General features: G+C 50.2%; 1 protein-coding gene across 1 annotated transcript in view; it reads left to right on the plus strand.

Annotated features, from left to right (window-relative positions):
- Positions 1-24,897, plus strand: part of Igdcc3 (immunoglobulin superfamily DCC subclass member 3) — a 45,983-nt gene that overhangs the window by 2,967 nt on the left and 18,119 nt on the right. Inside the window, exon 3 of the mRNA XM_051155745.1 lies at positions 232-537. Within this exon, the coding sequence (XP_051011702.1) occupies positions 232-537 (306 nt within the window). The remainder of the gene's footprint in view (positions 1-231; positions 538-24,897) is intronic.

Raw genomic sequence — 24,897 nt, forward strand, 5'->3', positions numbered from 1 at the left:
TTCGTTCTTCCGCAGTGGTTGGATTTAAGTAAACTACTGCACGGGATGTCATTCTGTAGTAGATAAAAGTTCTGTGTCTAATAGGGATCCCTATTAAGCCGACAGATACCTCACAGGGATGCGGTGGGCGCACAGGACCATGGAACCTGAAATCTCTTGTGTATGGAATTCTTCCTCGCTGCATATTCATTCCAAGCTAACATCCCCTTTCCTTCCGTTTCTCTGGTTCAGGTCTGGGCCACTCTACCGAGCTGGCATTTGCTGTGGAGCCAAACGATGCTATTGCAGTCCCTGGACAGCCCACAGTGCTGGGCTGCAAAGTGGAGGGGACCCCTCCAGTGCAAGTCTCCTGGAGGAAGAACGGAGCAGAGCTGCCTGAGGGCACCCACTCAACTCTGCTGGCCAACGGCTCCTTGCTGATCCACCACTTTAGGCTCGACCAAGGAGGCGGCCCTTCAGATGAGGGTGACTATGAGTGTGTGGCTCAGAACCGCTTTGGGCTGCTGGTCAGTCGGAAGGCTCGCATCCAGGCTGCAAGTAAGTAGATGTCCCCTTATATAAACCAGACTGGTGACCAGGGTTAGCCTATCATGAATGGAAGGGAGGAGGCCCGTTTGTGAGGCTCAGAAGAACAAATGGCCTAGCTTTGATCAGTTGACAGGTGGCACAGTGGTGACTTTGGATGGCACAATTATGTCCTGTGCTCTGTTAGTGGCTGGGATGTAAATGGACAAAAATGTAGCTCATGTGGGCTGGAGGCAGAGCCTCATCCATGTTTTTGTTCAGCTTATCAAGGCTTTCATGAGTGTGTCATACCATGACATACATCCTGGTCCATTGAATATGGTTCTGGTGTTTAGGCACAGAAAGATTTGTGGGGGCACTTAGATTTTTGAAGGGCCATTGTAAAAACATGAAAATCTTAATTATAGGTGAACTTTGAAACATTGTGAGTAAAATAAGACTTCACTGTGCCAGTAGTGGAGCCTCAAACTGGTTCAACAATTTTCTTTAAAAGCAACAAAATCATAGTGGTGGGAGGTGCCGGGGAAACAGCTTAGCTGGCAAAGTACTCAATGTGCAAGCAGGAGGACCTGAGTTCAGATCCCCAGAACTCCTGTGAACAGCTGGGTGTGGTAGCAGCAGCCTGCAGTCCTAGTAGTGAGGAGACGGAGACAGGAGCATCCCTGAAGCTAGCTCAACAGTCCAGCCAGCCTAGTTGAGTTGGCAAGCCGCAGCTGCCAAAGAGAGACCTTGTTTCAAAAAAACCAAGGTGGACAGTATTCGTGAGGAAGACACCTGAAGCTGACCTACCTACACACACACACACACACACACACACACACACACACACACACACACACACGCATCGCTTGAACATACACACACACACACACAGCAAATAAACACATAGAAGCTAGGTGTGATGGTGCACGCCTTTAATCCCAGCACTCCAGAGGCAGAGGCAGGCGGATCGACATTAGTTTGAGGCCAGCCTGGTCTACAAAATGAGTCCAGGACAGCCAAGACTACAGAGAAACCCTGTCTCCAAAAACCAAAAGATAAATAAATAAACACATAGATGTTAAAAAGAGGAGGAGGAAGAGAAAGAAAAATGGAAGAAGAAAGGAAGGAAGGACACTTCTCTTGAGAAATGACAAGAGTTGAGGTCAGTGAACAGTGTTCTTAGGGAAACAGCTGTCCCTTAAAAAGCTGCTTTGGTTTTGGTAGTAATGCTAGCCAGCATTTATTTAGTATTTGCTGCATGCTGGGCACCCAGAATGCGTTCTGTGACTTATTTTGTTGAATCTTCACAATGGCTAAGGGAGACATGAGCTGACACTCCCCTTTTAGAGATAAGGAATCTGGGCCTGGAGGAGGGTGGGATTCAGTGCTAACATTCTGGGAGGCAGAAGAGCCAGGCTGCAGCCTGGGCAACATGAGCTCTATACCCTCCCGCCTAACCCGTGGCATGCAGCCTCCTTCCCTGTGAACACTGACAAGTTCCTTCCTGGCTCAGAGGACTCCACACTGCTACTTTGAACAGGCTGGTGGGTGATGAATTGTTCCAGGCAGGAGTCCTCTTGCCGGGCGGATGATGCCCCCTTTGTTCTGAGGAAGGCCGGTCCAGGCCCCCATATGGAGCTTGCTGGGGAGCAGCCCTGGACTTGGAGAAGGGAATCACTTCTGGCTCAGCCACCCCTGGCCCTGGCCCTCTCCAGGCGAGGGAGACTGATACAGCCTCTGAGCAGATGGCCTGTGTGTGGGTGGAGGCTGAGAACCAGAGGAAGTCTTGGAGTCTGGGGATAGCAGGAGTGAGACCTCCCAGGAAAATGCTGCCTTACCTCATGGCGTTTTTTACTCCATTGTTTGTTTGTATGTCTTTGTGGGTACAGCAAACTTTACTGATGGTATTCAAGAGAGTTAGGGCTCCCTACATCTTCCCTTCTTCTGTGGAATGGAAACTGTGAGGGAAGATGCTCAGTTTTGGGGGACTGAGTTGAGACGGGGACTCCTCAGCAGCCAAGGGCCTCTCCCTTCCTCTCTGTTCTTGCAAGGTTGTGTAGTTTTTTTTTTTTTAAGATTTATTTATTACATATATATAGTGTTCTGCCTGCATATATATCTTCACACCAGAAGAAGGCACCAGATTTCATAATAGATGGTTGTGAGCCACCATGTGGTTGCTGAGAATTGAACTCAGGACCTTTGGAAGAGCAGACAGTGCTCTTAACCTCTGAGCCATCTCTCCAGCCCCAGGCTGTGTAGTCTTAAGGCTTCTTGGAGGGCGAGTGCAGGCCATGAGGCCCACCGCTCTGTTGCAGTGAGCCATACTCATCGTCATACCAGGAAATGAGCTTTACAAAGTTGTCACTGAAAAACAAATGCCAGCCCCAGCATCAAAGGCGGAAGGGTGGGTGGCACTGTTAAAGGCTTAGAGGACAACCTGGCCCTTGGTGGAGCCCGGGATACCCTTTATTGGGCCGTCTGAAGCCTGCTTCGCCACCTTCTTGATGTCCTCATTCTTGGTGGCTTTCTCCAGGCGGCTTGTCAGATCCGTGACAGACACACTGGGGGGTAGGACCATGGAAAGCCATGCCAGGAGCATTCCATTCAGCTCTAGGGTGACCTTGCCCACAGGCAGTGGGTGCAGGAGTGATGTTCCGGGCAGCCCCATGGCCATCATATGCCACAGCTTTCCAGAGGTACCATCCAGTCATCTGGGTGGCAGTGATGGCACGGACTCTGTGTGATCATGAGTCCTTCCACAATTCCATGGGTTCTTTTAGTGCAGAAAGATAGAGGGCTGTTGGATCTTAGCATCACCGCAAAGGATCCTGGGAGGTGAAGACTCAGAAGAAGAGAGAAGAGCTGTGAGGAAGGAAAAGGTAGGTTTCCTCCTCGTCTCCTTCCTCTTCCTCCTCCTCCTCTTCCTCCTCCTTTTCATGCTGAGATTCAAACCCAGGGACTTAAACACACTAAATTAGCATTCTATCTCTCAGCGTCATAGTACGTGTACTGTATGTGTATACAGGTTCATGTATGCACACACATGAGGAGATGTCAGGTGTCCTCCTTAGTAACTGTCAGCCCTACTTTTTATTTATTTTTTAAAATAATGTTTATTTATTAATTATTACTACAATGTACTTATTATTTATACAGTATTCTGCCCACATGTGTGCCTGCCCGCCAGATCTCATTACAGATGATCATGAGCCACCATGTGGTTGCTGGGAATCGAACTTGGGACCTTTGGAAGGGCAAACAGTGCTCTTAACCTCTGAGCCATCTCTCCAGCCCCCAGCCTTACTTTTTAAAATAGTGTCTCTCATTGAACTCAGAGCTCGCTGACTTAGTAGCTGTACCATCTGCCCAGCAAGCCTCAGCGATCCTGCTGTCTCCGCCTCCCTAGCCCTGTCTAGCTTTTCACCTTGGTTCTGAAGCTCTGAACTCAGGCCCTCCCTCACCAGTGTGCAGCAAGCATGTTACTGATCGAGCCATCTCCCCAGCTACTAAATGTGTTTTCCCATATGTGATAATAGCTTGTTTTGAACTGGGAATGGTGTTTCACATCTTTCAGACAGACCTCTGTGAGTTCAGGGCCAGCCTGGTCTACAGAGTGAATTCCAGGACAGCCGGGGCTAAATAGAGAGACCCTGTCTAAAAAAGAAAAAAAAAAAAGTTTGTTTCTTTCAATTCTAGCAACATAAGGAATTGAGCCGTGCTTAGAGTTGGACTAGCTAATAGCTAAGAGAGTTGTTTCTGAGCATTTTGGTCTGATACAGTCTTCCCCTCCCCTCTTAAGTCTGTGCCTTGTGGGCACTTGCTGTGGCTCACAAGCACCTGTGTGATTCCATTTTTGGGGGGCAGGGGTCGAGGTTTTCAAGACAGGGTTTCTCTGTGCAGCCTTGGCTGTCCTGGACTCGATTTGGACCAGGCTGGCCTCGAACTCACAGCGATCCGCCTGCCTTTGCCTCCCGAGTGCTGGGATTAAAGGCGTGCGCCACCACGCCCATGATTCCATCTTTTTTACTTCCCATGCTAATGTCCCTGGGAAGCCTCAAAGCTGATTATCAGCCTTGGTTTCCTCCTTGGTTAGTCATCCCCTGGCCTTGCCGGCTGGCAGTGCACATGTTGTATGACATGGGACGGTGTCTATGAAAAGGTGTGAGGAGCCTCCAGGGCCCCTGATTCTCCCTGAGCTCCATAGGTGCTGGCCAGGTAGAGGGGCACGCTTGGCACTGCTCTTGGGCAGGTCTGCTGGGGCCAGAGGGCACTCTGTCCACCCCAGTCATCCTGGAACCACATTCTTCCCAGAGGTTGGCTGTGCTGCAGGCGGATTTAGCCTTAGAACTTCAGTGTGGGATCAGCAGCTCAGGGGTCTAATTCCTCAAGTACACGATCTCAGGAGTTTTGGACTCGGCCTTGCTCTCTCACAGGCTAACAGTGTGAGGCCTGAAAACTGAGACTTGACGATGTGGAGCTCCTGTTTCCTTAGCCCAGTCTCTTGGGTGCATACATTGGCTCCCTCTTGCTGAGTGAGATTTTTGTGCCTGATTTACTCCAAAAAGTTAGAGGTCTAGAGAGATGGCTCAGTGATTAAGAGCACCTGTTGCTCTTCCAAAGGACCTAGGTTCAATTCCCACCACCATGTAGCGGCTTACAGCTGTCTGTAACTCTAGTCCCAGAGAATATAATGCTTTCTTTTGGCCTCCTCGAGCATGGATGTGGGACATACATGCAGGTAAAACATCCATACATGCAAAATAAAAAAATTTAAAAGGCGGGAGGTGAGCTAGTCTCAAGAGCGAGAAATAAGTACGGGACCCATTCCTAGCCCTCTGCCCTCCAGCAGATCCTGCCTCTTGATTCTTGGTCCCAGTGCCCTGGGGGAACAGAAGAGAAACCCGTTGTGATCAAGGGCAGGATTCCCCAAATTGAACCTTCTTGACAACCACCTAGGGTGTGTGTGTCGGGGGTGGGAGGGGAGATCGTGATAAGATACCATTTTCAATATAAACATCTGAACAAGTCCAGGAGTTTCTGCTTCTAATGAGAGCCCAGGTACTGTCAATGCTGCTGGCCCACAACATAATCTCTAGTTTGGGGAACTGCAGGTGGCCTAGTGAGGTCCATAGAGCAAGGGCTTGGGGGAGGCAGCAGGGAGCGGGGCGGGGGTGGGGTGGAAGGGTGCGCTTTGAATCAGCTCTGCCACTCCACTCACCACTGATCAGAGGTCCTGAGCAAGTGTCAACTTAATCCTCTTGAGCCATTGCATCTCCATTTGGACAAAGGCTGTAATCCCTCCCCTTAGCGGATCTGGCCTGTGGGAAAGTTCTGTGAGGCAGTGGAGTGGGCTGGGTACCTAGGAAAAGCTGGTGAGCATTCTAGATAGTGGTAGTCCACTCATGCCAAGTGCATACTTAAGAAGCTGGGGAGGCCTGCCAGTGACTTCAGATGTGGGCCGATGCAGCAAACAGACCTGGGGTTGATGGATTTGGGCCTTGGACCACCCCCACCCCCCAGACTACCCACTGGCTTTGGGACCTTGAGCAAGTTACCTAACCTCTCGAAGCCCCAGATTCCCCTAGAATTATGTGTATGACAAGCCTAGCACAGGCCATAGGCAGTGCTCTTGACTGTTGATAAAGAACTGTTCTTGTCCTGAGCTGTGACTCTAGTCCTGGCTGTGGTGTGATTCCTAGGAAGGGACATTCACAGGAACTTGCAAGAACTGAATCGTGTTCAGCGTGCACGAAGAGAGAGCAGGTCAGCCAACTCTGGATCCGCTTTCCACATGGTTGGTGGCTGTGTAGATCTGGGACTAGGTCTGGTTGGGGCCAGGGGAAATGTGGGCAGGATGCTGCTGCTGGAGGCTGCACTTGGTGAAAGACTGCGGTGCATTTGCAAGGCCCTGAGTAAAGTGGTGGGTCATGGGGGAAGTGGGTCCTGGCACCGTGGCTGGTAAGTGTGAAGGCCTTTATCACCTGATGATTGGCCAGGCTCAGGATTCAACTAGAGCTTTCCTACTGTCCTTGAAGGGTAACCAAGCTGAAGGGACCGGGGGAAATGTCCCTCACTGCTTTTCAAAGACTTACCTGTTTACTGTCAGGGCAGGAAGCAGGCACTACAGCTGAAGTGTCTGCTGGTGGGTGAGCGTCCATGTGTGGACATATTTTCTATGGGAGTTCACTTCTATCAGGATGAGACAAATGGGTAAGGGTCAGTCCTTCTACCTGCCAGTCATCCCTCACACGCTACATATTTGTGTGTGTGTGTGTGTGTTCATGAGTGTGTGTGTGTGTGTGTGTGTGTGTGTATGTATGTGTGTGTTGATGTGTATGTGTTTGAGTGTAGAAGCCAAAGGACAGTCTTGGTGTCACTCTGTAGGTGCCATCCACTCTAATTGTTGTTTTGTCTCACAATGTCTCCTTGACTGGAACTCACTGTGTAAACAGATTGGCCTCTAACTCATTGAGATCCATCTGCCTCTACCTCCCTAGTGGTGGCCGAGCATGGTGGCACACGCCTTTAGTTCCAGCACTCTGGGAGGCAGAAATAGGCGGATCACTGTGAGTTCGAGGCCAGCCTGGTCTACAAAGCGAGTCCAGGACAGCCAAGGCTAACACAGAGAAACCCTGTCTTGAAAAACCAAAAAAAGAAAGAAAGAAAGAAAGAAACGTCATGGCTCACCACACCCCGGCCACCTGAGTCTCTCACTGGCCTGGGCTTCTAAAAGTAGAGTACGCTGGCTGGCTAGAGAGCTCCAAGGATCTGCCCATATCCACCTCCGAGCACTAGGACTGATCTCTCTGCTCCAAGCAGATGCTGGGGATTGAACCCAGGTCCTCATTGCTTATAAGACAAACACTTTACTGACTAGGCTGTCTCCCAAGTCCACATGGAAGCCACTGTTTGGCACTCTTGCGAAGCTTTTGGGGTGGTAGAAAGAGGAAAGTGGAGGGCCTTCCTGGGACCCCAGGAGCCCCGTGTGCGTGAAAAGGTCACAAAGAATGTGGCCCAGGCCTGTCTGCTGTAAGGTTCTCAGCAAGGACCTGCTTGTGCTGTGACTTTCCCGTCCATGCTTGCCCTTTTCCCTGTACCCAGTCCCTCCCTAGTCCTTTAACTTTCAGTCATCTCTTCCTCTATGGTGGGAGCAATTGTGGTCTGTGGCATTCAGGTCAGAGCCCTTCCCGTTGGGAATGGCAGCTTGCATTGTTAACTACCTGCTTTATAGCTGCACACCCCATCTGTCTCTTCAGCTAGATTTTTAAGCTCCGGGGGGGGGGGGGGCTTTTTTTTTTTTCCTCATATCCCCTGCCTGAGGAGCTTGGTAAAAACTAAATGAACATGTGGCCTTCTGGGCCCAAAGTGTGTGTTCTCCTATTCTCTCCGCCCCCCCTCCTTCCCTGCTCCTCCCCCCCACACACCCCCCCCCCGCACCTTCATTTCTTAAATTGATAGGCTGATGCCCAGTTCCAAGGAACAAGGCCATGAGCATGGAGAATGGGTCTGAAAGTATAGTGTGTTCACACAGGGCAGGATCATGGGGTGGCTGCTCTGCTCTTGAGGAAACTGAACCTTTGTGGGCCCCACCAGATGGGGTGTGACTCACACTCAATTGCCTGACTCTCCTCTGCATTGGGGTCTTGGATCTCCTGCCTTGGACTCTCTTCTCAGGCTGGATGGGTCCTGCAGCCCCGGGCACTTTGGCCTGATGGGAGGGGAGCACAGCTCTGAGCAGGGCTCAGGGCACACACCCCCCTCCACCCGCAGGACTGTGGAAGTTGAGTGCTTCTGGTTCCCACACCTTGGCTCCACTGTCGCAGGCAGCCAGCTGGCCCCTTAAACACAATGTGCAAATCTTCTCTGTTCCTGTCCCCGCATTGTCAGTGGCCAGGCGCCTGGGCTGGGAATGTGGGCCGTGAATAGGAGAGGCATTTGCAGCCTGCAAATGAAACAGGCCCCCAGCCCCCCTTAACCCTCTGCCCCCTTCCCACCCCTAGGGAGAAAGGACTTTTTCACTCCTGGCCTACTTATATCGCCTTTCTCTCTCCTCTCCAGAGCCCCTGCAGGCTGGTGTGTGTGTGTGTGTGTGTGTGTGTGTGTGTGTGTGTGTGTGTGTGTGTGTGTGTGTGTGTGTGTGTGTGTGTGTGTGTGTTGAAGAGAGACTTCTGCACAGTAGCTTGAAGGCTATTTTACACTCCCTTAATAAAAGTGGAATGGAGCAGAATGGTACCCAGAATGGCGAGCCAGACAGCTCCCTCCTGTCTTTGTTTAAACTGGACTGAGTAATTCCACCCTAAATTGAGAGGAGAGAGAAAGAGAGAGAGAGAGAGAGAGAGAGAGAGAGAGAGAGAGAGAGAGAGAGAGAGAGACACCTGGGCTAGGTTTATCTATCTTCAAAGGGCTCTCCTGTGGGAGAGCCTCCCCCACCCCTACCCCTCAACCCCCCACCCCCGCCAGGATGAGCAGCAAAGCCCAGCTGTGGAGCTGGAGGTGGCTTAGGTCCTGTAAAGGGTTTGATAGTTTCCTGTCCTAAATGGACTGAGGGGAAAAGAAGGCAGGTGAGCCATGGGTCGTTGACTGGCGAGGCCTTAGACTGTAAGCATGGCCATAACTCCCCAGTCATCAAGCTCCTACTCTCCATTCATTAGGTGGGTCCCCAAATCTGTCTGCCATCCCAAGTGAGCCTGTGGTCCCCAAATCTGTCTGCCATACCAAGTGAGCCTATGGTCCCCAAATCTGTCTGCCATCCCAAGTGAGCCTATGGATGTGTGCTAACTCATCCCATGGAACCTCTCCCTCTTGCTGCCCTGTCCTGAGACTTGCTAATAAAACTCCGGTATTTGCTACTCTCAAATGAAAGGGAATGCCTGTGCACATCCCAAAGAGGGGGGCTCTTGGACTCCTCAAGTACAATGCTAAGAAAGTGGGGAAAGGCCTGGAGAGGATTGAGCCTAGGCACAGGCCGGCCTGGCTCAGACAGAGGAGAGGGTCTGGTCAGGGACTTGCATCCGCCTCTTCCCGCCATCACTTCCGTCTCTTTGCTGCTCACGACGTCTTCCATACGCTACCCACCTCTGCCATCCGCTGAGGCAACTTTTCAATGTGTTTGCAGTTAATAACCCCCAGGACCAGTTTCATCTGCAATTTTCTCTAGTTTCTAAACTCCATCCTTCTTTCCCCTTTTACTGGTCTGTCGTTTCTCCTCCTTCCTCCATAGTGATCTCTCTAAACCTGTGTTCCCAGGGAACCTCCTCCACGGGAACAGATGGCCTCTGCAGAGAGCCAAAGAGAGAGAGAGAGACCTTCAAAGAGGACCCAAAAAGGAGGGCTCCCCCAGGCTCCCCCCACAAGTAAGGGCCTCCCTGGAGGCCAGTCTTCACGGGGAGGAATTTGAGAAACTGGCTACCTCCCAGCTGGACACTGACCCTGGCAGTGAGATGGGGCAGCCCTCTGCTCTCTGGAATGCTGGTGTTGGGTTGCACAGAGATGCTAGCGATTGATAATGGGCAGAAACTGGACTTTCTGGTCTGGCTGCTGCCCCCAAGGCCACTGGAATGTGAGGGAGTAGAGACTATCAAGAGGCCCTGGGGACTTGGGGTGGGCAGATGGAGACCAGACCACCTAAACGAAGAGGAGGGGCAGGTGAGGGGCAGACCACCATGAGAGAGAACCAAGTTGAAGCTCTCTCACTGGACGGCAAGCCGCAGAAAGGGATCCTGAGGGGGCAGGAGAGATGGCTCAGTGGTTAAGAGCACTGCCTGCTCTTCCAAAGGACCCGGGTTCAATTCCTAGCACCCACATGGCAGCTCACAACTGTCTGTAACTTCAAGATCTGACACCCTCACACCAATGCACATAAATTGAAATTTGAATAAAATATTTTTAAAAAAGAAAAAGAAAGAAAGAAAGGGATCCTGAAATGCTCAGCCCACAGGGATGTGAATGGCCTTCCCAGTCTCCAAGAAAAACCAGAAGAAACTGGAGAGTGAATCTGGCCCCATTTTGCTCTTTTTGTTTTTGTACAGGTATCTTCCTATGTAGCCCAAGTTGACCTTGAACTCATGGTAGTCTTCCTTGTCATTGTACTGCTAGGATAACAGGCATGAGCACTTGGGTTTATAGATGTAAAAAAGATGCGAGCACAGGCTGCTCTTGCAAGGGACCTTAGCTTGGTTCCTAGCACACACATCCAGCTGCTCACAGCATCTGTAATCCTAGATCCAGGAGATCCAGTACTCTCACCTGGCCTTAGCGGGCCACCTGGACACATGTGACATACACTCATACAGTTGCACATGCAGACACAGTGAAAACAACAACACGCTGGGCGAGGTGGCCCATGCCTTTAATCCCAGCAGAGGCAGGTGGGTCTCTGCAAGCGAGTATAGGGCTGCACAGAGAAACCCTGCCTAAAAAAAAAAAAAAAAAAAAAAAAAAAGCCTTTAAAACAACAACAACAACAGCAACACATTAACAAACAAAACAAACCTAAGTTTTCAAGGGCAAGACCTGCTCATCCAGCCTGGGCAGCAAGCTGCTCTTCCTTCGTGAACCAGGGCAGCCTGTACCTAGTTCCCCCAACCCTGTTTCTCCACTCCATTCTTCAGGAATTTTTCCCAGCCACATCCGTGTCAGCTATTTAAGAAACCTTCCAGGGCTGGAGAGATGGCTCAGAGGTTAAGAACACTGGCTGCTCTTCTAAAAGTCCTGAGTTCAAATCCCAGCAACCGCATGGTGGCTCACAACAGCCTGTAATGAGATCTGGTGTCCTCTTCTGGCCTGCATGAGTAAATACAGGCAAAACACTGTATACATAATAAATAAATAAAATAAATAGAAAGTAAAAGAAAAGAAACCTTCCAGTTTGTCACCCCTCTGATTTCTGGCTTTCTCCTAGAACCTTAGTTCTCCCTACTTCAGAAAGAGGATGGGAGGTCCCTTATGCCCCTCCCCTAGGACAAACTGGCACATGTTTCTATTTTGCTTTTGTCATGGTTGCAGTTCTGAGGAGGACTGCTGACACCCATGGCCAATTGCAGAGGACTTAATGAATTCCCAAAGCACACTGGATACAGGGAACTGGCCATGAGTTGGCACATTAATAATAATAATAATAATAATAATAATAATAATAATAATAATAATAATAATAATAAGTAGTAGTAGTAGTAGTAGTCGTGGTCATGGGGCGTGGCTGGTCTGTGATAAACCCTCTCTGAGCTCACTGACTTAATTCCCACAAGAGTCCCGTTACTGTACTTCTAGTGCAGTTTTACAGATGAGAAAATGGGGGTTCAGAATGATTAACTTGCTCCGGGGAACACAGGAAGTAGGGAAGCTGAGATTCCAAGCCAGGTTAGCCTGCTGCTATGATCGCTGGAACAACCCAGATATGCATGCCATGGGGACAGGGACAGGGGAAGAGAAAATAGCTTAGAAAGCCTGTCAAGGAGGGTCCTCTTCCCCTACTACTCTGAGACACTGCGGGGGGGGGGGGGGGGGGGGGGGGCGGCGGGGGCGGGGTTCGGCTCCCAGGTAGGTTTGAACACTGCTTTCCTTCCTGGAGGGTCTCCAGGGAAGGAAGTTGGGGGTTTTGCTGGGGCTGCAGGAGGTAGAGGTGGGAGTTGCCTGTTCCTGAAGGGGAAAGACAACCCCCCCCACACACACACACAGGGTCCCTAGGCTCCCTTTCACTTTCTTGTTCCTAGCGCATAATGATGCTGATTGCCCCGCATCTGTCATAATTACTCTTTGTTTGAAAATTCAGAACAAATCACAGGAGAGGAACTGGCTTGGTTTGTGACGGCTCCTTCTCCCCAGGGGGTCCTGGCGGGAGGGGGAGGGGAGGGAGGGTGTCAGGAAAGGGGCCCCGCAATCAGCTTGGAGGAAGCAGCTCCTGGCTGCTGATTGTCCTTGTGCTGTCCCCTGGCCTAGGCAGTGCCTAACAGCTCCAGGGCCTTTGATGGCCCAGTGCTTCCGGGAGTTACCTGCCTAAGTGTACCCAAGGTTAGCGTGGAGGCCACATGAACGCCTCCTCCCACTAATCCAGAGAAGTCTATAGTGGTCCCCCCTGCCGTCTTGGCAGCCTGCTCAAGAGGAAAGGGCCAATTGTAGGTATCTGCTAGAAGAGTGCAGAGTAGAGATCTTTATAAGTGAGGGGGTAGCTGTGGCTGAGAGGCCCCAAAATAGATGGATCAGTCTCTGTATCTCTTGGGTTAGAAATGCAAGTGGAGGACCATGGCTTCCAAGACCCTCTTGGGACTCAGCTGACAGCTGTGATGCTCAGGGGTCCAGTCTTGCACATTACTTCTGATTCTGCCCTGCCCGGTGCTCAGCCTGAAGTCACTTGAGTTTGGAATTTCATGACTGCATTGGCCCAGCACTTGGGACTCTCTGTTGGCCATGCGCAGCTCTCCGTGCCCCTCCCACGTCTGTAGCTTACTAGCCCCTTGCTGCCGACTCAATGCAGCCACAAGCATCTGTGCAAGTATAAGAATGTAGGTCTGGGCCACGGGGTGTGTTGCCTTACGTCCTTGGCTCTGGATATCCAGGTCCCGGCGTCTCAGGGCGCCTACTCCTGTAGTCTGCTGCGGGCATTTTGAACAGGGACGTCTTTACCTGGTTAACTCTGAAAAGTTGACCGCCACTCAGTCCGGGAATCTGGAACAGTAGGGAAATGCGGAAGAGAAATGAGGCCTTGGGCTCGGCCAAGGATTTCTGACCAAGGGGGTGGACTAGACAATCTATTTGTAATTTGAAGTTGGGAGGGAAGAAGCAGAAGGTCTCAGAGGCTGCAGGAGAGCAGCCGAGTGTGGGGGGCAGGGCCCGACTTCCTGGCAGGGCCTCTGCCCAGAGTGCATCCGCCGCCGGTGTTGCTGGCTCACACCGCCTCTGCCCTCCTCTCTTCCCAGCCTCCTGACTAGTCTATTTCTCATACCACTGCCCTGGAAACTGAGAACCTTGTCCCAAGTCCTGAATGTAGGACTGTGACAAAGCTAGCAAGGGACCAGATGCCCTTTCCCATGCGCTGATTGGTCAAATGGGATTTGGGTTTTAATTTCAGAGCCAGAGTTGAATAGGTCCTGAGAGAGTTGGAACCTAGTGATAAACAATTCCTGGATCTTTTTCTGCCTCCTTTAAATTTGCCTTTTTTTCCCTTTCCTTTTTGGGGGATTTTTTCTTTTCTTTTCTCTCTCTCTCTCTCTCTCTCTCTCTCTTTTTTAGTTTTTTATTAATTTTTTGGGTTTTTTTTTTTTTTTTGTTTTTGTTTTTGTTTTTGCGTTTTCGAGACACGGTTTCTCTGTGTAGCCTTGGCTGTCCTGGACTCACTTTGTAGACCAGGCTGGCCTTGAACTCACAGTGATCCGCCTGCCTCTGCAAGCTGGAATTAAAGGTGTGCCATCACATTTGGCTGCCCTTTAAGGGGATTTTTTTTTTTTTTCAAGACAGGGTCTCTCTGTGTAGCCTTGGCTGTTCCAGACTCACTTCGCAGACCTGGCTGGCCTTGAACTCACAGTGATCCACCTGCTTTTGCCTCCCGAGTGCTTGGATTAAAGGTGTGCGCCACCACGCCTGGCCCTTTTGGGGCATTTTCATCATGTCTCTTACATCCCAGTTTATATGGAATGTCACGCTCTCACGGCAATAGCCCTCTTCACCTTGATTTTCTTCTTTAAAAAAAATATTTTATTTTATTTTAATTTATGTGCATTGGTGTGTCAGATCTTGGAGTTACAGACAGTTGTGAGCTGCCATGTGGGTGGTGGGAATTGAACCCGGGTCCTTTGGAAGAGCAGGCAGTGCTCCACTCTGATTTTCTTGAGAGCCCTGATAATCTTGTCACAATCCTCTAGTGTCCCAGAGAAGCCCTTTCTAATGTAATATACCTGCAGGTTGCATTAGGATATCCGGTTTTGGTTGCTTCAGATCACAAGTAATGGTATTAAATAGAATTAGCCTGGCGTTGCACCTGTTTGCTATTCCTGTTCCCTCCTGTGTTTCTGACTTGGCTTCCTGAGTCAATCATTTCCCCACCAAACTGTGTTAAAATTAAGATCACAACAAGCAACCTTGTGTGACACACGCCTTTAATCCCAGCACTCGGGAGGCAGAGGCAGGTGAATTGCTGTGAGTTCGAGGCCAGCTTGGTCTACAAAATGAGTCCAGGACAGCCAAGGCTACACCCTGTCTTAAAAAACCAAAAAAAGAAAAGAAAAGAAAAGAAAAAGACTTTTATGAGACAAAGTGATGCAGCTTTTTAAAATTTTAATGTATTAATTTAAATTCCTTTATTAAGAGAGGATCTTGCGTCTCCCAGGCTGGCCCTGTCCTCACTGTGCAGTTAATGATCATGATGAACTCCTGATCTCAGAGTGCTGGGATTATAGCCGTGTGCCACCAGGCCTGGTTCATATAGTGCTGGTGCTGAGTTACAAGCATGTGCCACCAAGCACTGCATCGCTATGAGGAGCACCCATTGGGTTGCGTCTACAGATTTGTTCTTTGGAGGCTTAAGAAGGCTCAATCTTTCTGGGACAGGGGCATATGACTCAGCGCTCTCTCTCTCTCTCTCTCTCTCTCTCTCTCTCTCTCTCTCTCTCTCTCTCTCGTCTGCAGACACTTACAGGAGAGCAGCCTTCCTTCCTGCAGCCTTAGTGCATGGCCTTAGAGTTGGTGCTTGAGGATGGAATTGGGAGTCGTCAGATGTGAGAAAATAGGAACCTTGTCTGCTATAGTTTGCCTGCCTTCTGGGGCTCCACAGCCAGGATGGGGAAGACAAATGAAGCTGAGTTTATTTCCAAGGGTTTCACCAGTGGTTTACCCTGGACCAATCTCAGTGAGCGTCCCAGTCTCTACATCTGGCTACTCTTAGCTCAGTGATGACCAGAGAGTTTTATCCATCCGACTGTATCCTTAGCCCCTGTTCTAGTCACTTATAGTCTTAGCTAGCACCCACTCATAGCCACTGTGGGGCTATCTCCTAGGAAAGAGAGAGGTGTTTCCGGGATCTCAGGTACTGACCTCAACTTGAAAAGCAGTAATAGGCCAGACTCTCCTTTTCTCCAGGTTCTGGAGAAGCTCTTCGGAAGGACTGTGCGTAAATATGGCCCTCTTCCTGTCACTTGTAAACATCACAAACAGAGCCACAGGAAGCGTCCTGTGGGTGGAAAGGGAAGGAAAAACCCACCTGTCACTATCCTTTTCCTCTTTCTCCCAGAGCTCTTAACTGTGGAGCGTTTTCTCACAAGTCACTTAGCTGGGTCAGGAAGATTTGAGGTGAAACAGCCTTCAGTTAAAAGTAGAGAGAGTCGTCAGGCGTGGTGGCGCAGGCCTGTAATCCCAGCACTCGGGAGGCAGAGGCAGGCAGATCGCTGTGAGTTCGAAGCCAGCCTGGTGTACAAAGTGAGTCCAGGACAGGCAAGGATACACAGAGACCCTGTCTCAAAAAAAAAAAAAAAAAGAGAGAGAGAGAGAGAGAGTCTAGTTGGTGGCTCCTGTCGCTTTTGAATAGTGGGTGGGTGGACCATCTTCCAAATCATCTTGTATTTGAGGATCAAGCTTTCAGCACCGTCGGTGAAATCTGGTCAAACTACAAAGGCACACACGTAAGGTGTGCACCACCACGATCCGCCTGAACTTTTTTTTTTTTTTTTTTTCAAGACAGGGTTTCTATGTGTAGCCTTGGCTGTCCTGGACTCGCTTTATAGACTAGGCTGGCCTTGAACTCACAGCGACCCTCCTGCCTCTGCCTCCCGCGTGCTGGGATTACAGGTGCGCGCCACCACCGCCCGGCCCGAGGAGATGCTAGTATGACTGCCATACAAACATAAGGGTCAGAGTTCTGATCTCCAGCACCTACATAAAAATCCTGCTGCACAGTGCGTGCCTACAGTCCTGTGCTGGGTAAGCAGAGGCAGGACAGCCATGGAGATTTCTGGGGAAGCATTCAGTTAGCCAAATTGGTGAGCTCTAGGTAAGCCAGGGAGCCTGTCGCGAAAATGAAGGTCTAGAGAGACAGCTCAGCCATTAGGAGTACTTGGTGCTCTTCCAGAGGACCCTAGTTCAGTTTGTAGCACCCGCTTCCAGTGCCTAGGTTGCTCACAACTGCCTGTAACTCCAGATCCCGGGGATCCGACACACTCTTCTGGCCTCCAATGGCATGTGCATACACATGGTGCACATGAGGGTGCACACACATACACACACACACACACAAATCAAAATCTAAAACTTAAAGAAGACACCTGACATCCAACCTCTAGCCTTTATGTGCATCTGCACACATGAACACATTTACAAACAAACATACCTGTGCGCATACACACACAAAGTGAAGGTAGTGGCCTCTATCAAATTAAAAATGATCTCTGATCTGCTACTAATAGCTGTTTCCTTGAATAAGCATCTTTTCTCTATAGAAAAACAAACACTGAACATCATTTCTTAGAGTCTCGTGGTTCTACAAAAGGGCTCAAGAACTAACCGTGGGAGAGGAAGGGAGTGTTGGGGGGGCGTGTCTGGGGTGGGGGGCGTGTCTGGGGTGGGGGCCGCGTCAGACCTCCTGCCTTTACCCTCTACACAACAGCTCTGCCTTTATCTCTTTGTTTTGTTCTGCTGTTTTCTAACTAGGCAGATCTTTCAAACATAAGCCGTTCACAGCAGCAGGTGTTGTGAAGCCAAGCAGGCTGAAAAGGTCCCGTACAGCCTTAGGCAAAAGAAATAAGAGTCCATGACAAAGATTTACTTAGAGTTATGAAGGAAAACATTGTGATCACATCTGGGGCTGGGGCCAGGGTTCCACTAACTGCTGCTTCAGAATTGGATGAGGAAAACAATAGTGAGCTGCGCTTAAAATTTGAAGTTGTGTTTTTCACGTGTGATTACAGCTAGTACTTGGTAATATTAAACACACTTGCTTTTACATCCAGGGACTGCTTGGTGGCTGCCCATTCATTCCCTCCAGTGTTATTCCATTCTCTCTGAGACAGGGCCCCATACAGCCCAGGCTGGCCTGGAACTCAGTATGTAGCGGAGAATAGCCTTGAGCCTCTGGTCCTCCTGCGCCCTGGGTGCTAGCAGTGCTGGGGGCTGAACTCAGGGCTTTGTTCGAGCAACCACTGCTCTCCGAGCCACACCCCTCGCTCTAGTCTTACGTGCTATTTCCCAGAGTAGATGGCTAACCCCCGATTAAGGAGTTGGCTGTGGCTGCCTGCAAAAGGCTTTCGATGTTGCGATGACATGCAGGGAGAATTCTTTGGAATGTGCCAGAAAGATGATGCTCATTAAAACCAGGCATGGTGGCACACACCTATAACCCTGAGGCAGAACAGAGGGCAGAGGGAAGGCACTCCCGACATGCAAGGGTGTGCTGTCTGTTTTACCCAGAAGACCCTTGTCTTATTTGGTAGAGATGAAGAAAAGACAGCAGCCCCCAGTGCCGCATGGAGCATCTTACACAGCAGGACATCAGCTTGCCCATCTGGATCAGTTCCCTTCCGTTCTGATTGATTTCTTAGCCGAGCTGACTATCCTAATAGATGACAGAATGCTTCAGGCTCGGCTGGTTGCTGATGGGGAGCCTGTTTTCACCTGTCTGTGGCTGGTGCCTGCCAGCCCACCACCCTGCTGGCAAAGATCACCTTTTGCCTCAAAGCTGCGGCTTCAGTGCTCCTAATGAAAACAAATACTGCCTCCTGACCCAGACTTTTCACCCTTCCGTTTTTTCTATCCCTTCTAGGTTTTTCTGAGTCACTCTGCCCTTCCTTCTCATTCCTTAATCTCTCCCAACCATGCTTTCTTTAAACTTCTCTGCTGCTTGCAGTTGGTAACCCACAGGTGGGCACCAAGGTGGACAATTTACCCCACTCTCCAGCCAATGGTTTTATGTGTTCTCACGAAATCTAGTTAGGCCCTGGTGAATGCAGGCCTTTCCTGGCTTTCAGAGTCAAGCACGGAAGCAGAGGACCAGAAGAGATGACTGAGAAAGAACAGGCTAGTTGAGGAGCCAGGAGGGGTGCCGCCTGGCTCATCCATCTTCTTTTTGAGGGACAGGAACTGCTGCCTCAGTTTCACCATACCGAAACAGGGGGCCAGGCCTTGCTCGGGAATTCGAACTGCTGGGGAGGGAGGGGGTGGCGGGAAATGGTGCTTCGCTCGCCCCAGCGACATCAAACCCTCGTTTGGCGTGCGAGGACAATGGCTGTCTTATTTTCTCCATTCGCCGCGCACAATGTCGGATTCTCTCATTCACCCGCGGTGGTGCGAGCGAGGTAATTAGCCAGTGCCATTCAGCGCGGACACTATTGCTATGCGGGGGGGACGAGGACGCCCGCGTCGGCCCGGATTAGCCGCGGGGCGGGGTGTGCAGCTGCGGCCACTTCAAAGGGGCCCCGCGGGCCGGGCGGGCTGTGGGAACCGGGGCCGTCTCTTGCGGGAGCGCCCGCCGCCTGCGCCTGCACAGCTCTCCAAGATCGCGCATCGCGCGTCTTGCGCTCTAGCTGCAGAGATACCCGGCGGCGGCTGTGCGGTGCCGCGGCTGCTGGTGTCGCTCCCCATCACACTGCCACTTTCATCAGGACCTCAAGTGTTTTTCTCCCTTTGAGTCCCAGGAGTCAAAGGGCAAAGGGGGAGGAAGGAGGGAAGGGAGGGAGGGGGGATGGGGAGCTTGACACAAAGCAATGACCTCGGAGGAGTGGAGCAGATGGTCCCACTTACTCCTGTCGCTGAGCGAGCGAGGCTCTCAGGGCCCCCGGCTCAGGCCCTGACCTCGCCTGCCCGCCCCCCCCCAATGCTTCCACGGGGCCCCCGCGGGGGCTGCGCTCCGAAGGTTCCCCCACCTCCTGCTGCCCTCTGCGCCTCGCGTTGCCTAGGGCGCTGGAGTCGATATACTAGGACCAACGGGCTCTCCAGGAAGAGGTGGGGAGCCGGCTGAGAATCTATCTGCCTTTGACGCTGTTCTCAAGAACCTGCACAGGGGCAAGAGGTGCCCCGAACCAGCTAAGTATGTGAGTCGTCTCCTGAGCCTTTAATCGAAACGGAATTTTGTCCCCTTCATCCACCCAGACCAAGGAATCTCTGACAGTGGGATACTACTATTTGCATTGTTAGGTAGAACTCTGAGTTGCTCGGATCCGTAAACAAGTTTGAGAACCGCCACCTGTCCAACTTGTAAATTTTTACTGAAGAAGCCTGGACTAAAGGAGAGGAAATTGTACAAAAGTGGGCACTTGGGTGGAAGATAAGATGACGGCACGGGCACGTATCTCAGTTGGTAGAGTGTGTGCTTAGCATGCATGAAGCCCTGGGTTTGACCACTAGTACTTCGTCAACTGAGTGTCAAAGCCCATATCTATAATCCGAGCACTTGGGAGGTGGAGGCAGAAGGATCAAAAGTTCAAGATCGACCTCTGCTACACTGTGTTGCAGGCGACCCTGTCTCAGAATAAGACGATGAGGAACAACTGGCCTCCTGGACCATTCCAGCAGACTACCGTTTATGAGATCTTAGTATTTACCTTGTGTCTGTTCTTGGTACTAGAAATAGGAAGGCAAGTTAGTCTGTTCTTATGGGCCTCATAGCCCACATAGGTGAATAGGCAGAAAGCTATGTGGGCACTTGACTCTAATACAGTTTGATAAGGGCTGCCTGGGAGCTGTAAGCAATGCTTTTAGGAGACGTGGAAAACGGATATGTTTACCAGGGGAAGGTACAGAAGAGTTCCAAGCTCAATGAAGAGGAGAAGCAAAGAACTGTGAGTGTAATCATCTAGGATAGCCTGGAGCCCTCAGTGGCACTCAGGAGGCAGAGGCAGGTGGATGGATCTCTGTGAGGCTGAGGCCAACCTGGTCTACATAGAGAACCATATCTTTTTTAAGTGTGTGTTTGGGTGCGGTGCAGGTGAAGAGGGCTTTTTGCTAGGGAGATGGCTCAGTGCTAAGAACACTTGCTTTGGGGCTGGAGGGATGGCTCAGAGGTTAAGAGCACTGGCTGCTCTCTTCCAAAGGTCCTGAGTTCAATTCCCAGCAACCACATGGTGGCTCACAACCATTTATAATGAGGTCTGGTGCCCTCTTCTTGTGTACGTGCAGGCAAAACACTGGGTATATGATAAATAAATAAATCAAAAAAAAAGGGGGGGGGCTGGAGAGATGGCTCAGAGGTTAAGGACACTGACTGTTCTGCCGGAGGTCCTGAGTTCAATTCCCAGCAACCACATGGTGGCTCACAACCATCTATAATGTGATCTAATGCATTCTTCTGGCTTGCAAATGTACATGCAGGCAGCATTGTATACATAATAATAAACAAATAAATCTTAAAAAAAAAAAAACACTTGTTCTTTGTGCAGAGGACTTGCATTGGGTTCCCAGTACCTTATAACCATCCTTAACTCCAGTTCCAGGGCATCTGGTGCCCTCTTGACCTCTGAGGTGACCTATTCATGCAGGAAAAGCACTCATGCACATAAAATAAATATGCACATAAAAATAAATATTTTTTAAAAATCAAAACAAAGCTGGGAGGTGGAGGCGAATGCCTTTAATCCCAGCACTTGGGAGGCAGAGACAATGTGGATCTCTGTGAGTTCGAGGCCAGCCTGGTCTACAGAGCAAGTTCCAGCACAGCCAAGGCTACACGGAGAAACCTTGTCTCAAAAAACAAAACAAAAGTCATGACAACCGTGCCATATTCAGGGAAGGAAAACTGATCTCATGTGATTGAGTACAAATCATGTGACTACAGAATTGCTGTCTTTTGAGCATGGAGAGAGGACTGCCCTAATATGCCAATCTAAATAGAGTCTCCTGACAAACCACAATGGGGAGACACTAACCAAGCCTTAAGAGCATCATGGCTTTGGGATTCTTGGGAGGAGGGACGGAAGACTGAAAGGGAGAAGGGTAGAGGTGGATGTGCTGTTACAGCAACAGTTGGCAGCAGGATAAATCAGGACCAGTTAGCCATGGGAGGGGAAAGGTGGGTCAGTGACTCCTTTGTATGTAACCCAGCCTCCTGGCGCATGATGAGGCTAGGATGAAGTGTACAGGAGGAAGAGAATCTCCATTTGAGTAGGTCTGGTGATTCCTGTGCCCACCCTCCAAGCACTGGCCATAGGAGCCAGCCCTCCTTCACGCACTGTCCATTCTAGTCAAGAAACTCCATGGGCCTCTCAGGGACATGTACCTCCTGCCTCTGAAAAATAGGTAAGGCTTGCTGTAGAGAGTTATTGGGACTGAGGACCCACAGGTACCAGATACTCCAGGAAGCAACAGCGTGATTTCCTGGATGGGGAGGGGCACTGCCTAGTGTTGTCCTAGAATGTTTTAATTTTTTAAATTAAATTAAATTTTATTTTATTTTTTAATATTTATTTTTTGATTTTTCGAGACAGGGTTTCTCTATAACAGCTCTGGCTATATCCTAGAACTCACTCTGTAGTCCAGGCTGGCCTCAAACTCATGGAGATCTGCCTGCCTCTGCCTCCCAAGTGCTGGGACTAAAGGCATGTGCCACCACCGCCTGGGCTAAAATTTTTAATTGTGTGTGGACAAGAATGCAGATGCTCTTGGAGGTCAGACACATCAGGTCCCCCTTGCGCTGTGGTTGTGAGTTCCCCAGTGTTGAAGCCGGGAAACGAACTCAGGTCCTCTGCAAGACCAGCACTCACCCTTAACAGCAAAGCCACCTCTCTAGTCTTTAAGAAAAACAAAAAACAAAAAACCAACCAACCAAACAAACAAACCCAAACCCAAGGTCTCATGTAGCCCAATCTGGTCTCAGCTTGATATGTAGCTAAGAGTGGCCTTGAACTTCGAATCCTCATGCCTCTTCCTCCTCCTCCTCCTCCTCCTCCTCTGTGCTGGGAGTCCAAGTATGCTGTGCTGAGGATAAAACCCAGGACCTTGTGCGTGCTAGGCAAGCACTCTACTAATAGAGCTACAGCCCAGCCCAGTTTTAGAACCTTAAATATTCTCTTTTCCAATTTTAGGTCCAGCTCTTAGGTATTGCCTTTTCTATCCTTCCCCACTTCCATTTCACAGATGAGTAAAAGCAAGGTTAGAATTGAAAAGATACATAGCCTGTGACGGAGTCCTGCCCGATCCAACTCGCCTCTCTATTCCCTCACCCCTACTCCATCAGTCCCTACAAATCCTAATATATGGCTCTGGAAATTTGGGGGAAGTGTCTGTTTTTGTTGAGTTGTCCTAGTGGTCATGTGAAAGCAATTTACTTAATAGCTCCAGCCTGGGCCCCCTAACCAGATGCCCTTCCGGGAGGTGAGAGAGATCCGGTGTCCGGACCAGAACAACGGAAGTCAAGAATATGGTGGGACCCAGCAGGTTTACATAAGGAAGACTGGTGACCCTGACACTAACAGAGACACACAGTCTGCACTCAGAGGCTCCACTGAACCTGGGCGGTTTCAAACCCAAGGCAGAGATTCATTCCTAGGTCCACACCGTGACCTGCGCTGCACTCAGTGCCTTGCCGGTTACATCTGGGCAACACTTTGAACTCAACAGCCACAACTCCCTGTTGCACGGGGGGGGGGGGGGGGGGGGGGCAAAAAACCTGAGGCCCAGAGATGGACTTTGAGAGTACCATGATTACGTAACCGGTTGTTTAGAGCTGGGTCAAGCTGATGGCCCTCCCCCTTGCCCCATGAAAGCTACTGGCGATTCACCATTTTATTTTATTTTATTTTTAATTCACTATTCTTGGCCCTCCCAGCCTGAGGACAAATTATTTCTCCCTTCCTGAGCCCCTGCCACACCCCTCCCGAGTCTGTACTTGCTAAGACCCATCTAAGACAAGCACATCATGGCTGTTTATTTACCTGTGTTAATAGAATTTAGGGGTGATAACACCATCTTATCATGTATGCTCTCCTGAATTAGTTTCACCCTATAAAACCGCCAAACTCTTGGGGGGGGGAGGGCAATCAAACCAACACGAACTTGGCTGTGTGTGGGGCTGTCTCTAAAAGTGATCATGTGTTCTCCTGTGGGCGTGTCAGTCATATTTGAGCAGTTTTGGGAATGTGTGTTTTCTTACTGAGGGATGCTGTGGGGATGAGTTCAAACATTAATTCCATTGATTGTCTGGGTGACCTTTAGCGAAGTCTCTTGTTTGGTTTTGGTTTTTTGTTTTTCCGAGACAGAGTTTCACTGTGTAGACTTGGTTATCCTGGATTCGCTTTTGTAGACCAGGCTGGCCTCGAACTCATGAAGATCTGCTTGCCTCTGCCTCCCTGGTGGGATTACAGGCGTGCTCAAATTCTTAACTCTCTGAGCCCTAGAAAAGTTGGCAATTCCTACCTCTCATTGCCAGTGTAAGTAGTATCTAAACTTCCACTCCAATGAACCTGCTTGCTTTTTCTTCCTTCCTTTCTTTTTTTTTTTTTTTTTTTTTTTTTTTTTACCATGGTATTTTTCTTTTTTCTTTTTTGGCTTTTCAAAGCATGGTTTTTCTGTGTAGCCTTGACTGTCCTGGAATTTGCTTCATAGACTAGGCTGGCCTTGAACTCAGAAGATCCAGCCTGCCTCTGCCTCTCCAGTGCTGAGATTAAAGGCATGTACCGCCTCTGCCCAGCTCAATAGACCTGTTTTTAGAGCCCTATTTTTTAACCTTTTGTTTTGTTTTATGTGTATGGGTATTTTGCCAGCATGTATGTCTATGTACCGTGTTTGTGTCTGGTATCCTCAGAGGCCAGAAGAGGGCATTGGGTGCTCTGGAATTATAAACTATTGTGAGCCACAAAATGGGTGCTGGATATCAAACCTGGGTTCTCTGGAAGAGCAGCCAGTGCTCTTAATACCGAGCCACCCTCTCCAGCCCTCACAACCATGTTAAGGCCACAGCACCTAAGAACCAGGTTCTTTTTTCGGAGTATAATGGGAGCAGCTAAGGACGGTGCCCAGGCGTGGGGCAGCTTTGCTCCTGGGGTGCCTGAGAGTCTGACCCTGGCACTCCCGTTCAGTCTGAGCTCAGCGGGTTGGTTGTGGGCTGGGACAGGTGACTGTGCTTTCCAAACAAAACCCCAGGACGTATGTTCACCTGAAATGTGGCATGAAAACACGACAAAATACCTCAAACTGGGACGGCTTTTGAAACCCCAGCCGTGGTAGGAAGAGGACATGGAGCCGGGGTGGGGGTGAGAGTGGGGCCTTCCTAACACTTTCTGTGTCCCCTTCACCCTCCACCCCACCCCCAATGCCCCAGAGACCACCACAATGTGTCACATCCACCCTTAGGCACACACACTTAATAGGCAAGCACACCCTCTCCAGGCACACTTCACACTCCCCACAGGAGGCTGGAGGAGGAGGTGGAGTTCAGGGAAGAGCTGGAGCCTCTAAACTCCTGGGCTAAGTGATTCAAAG

This window comes from Acomys russatus, chromosome 14 (assembly GCF_903995435.1).
Source record: "Acomys russatus chromosome 14, mAcoRus1.1, whole genome shotgun sequence".
Taxonomy (NCBI): Eukaryota; Metazoa; Chordata; class Mammalia; order Rodentia; family Muridae; genus Acomys; species Acomys russatus.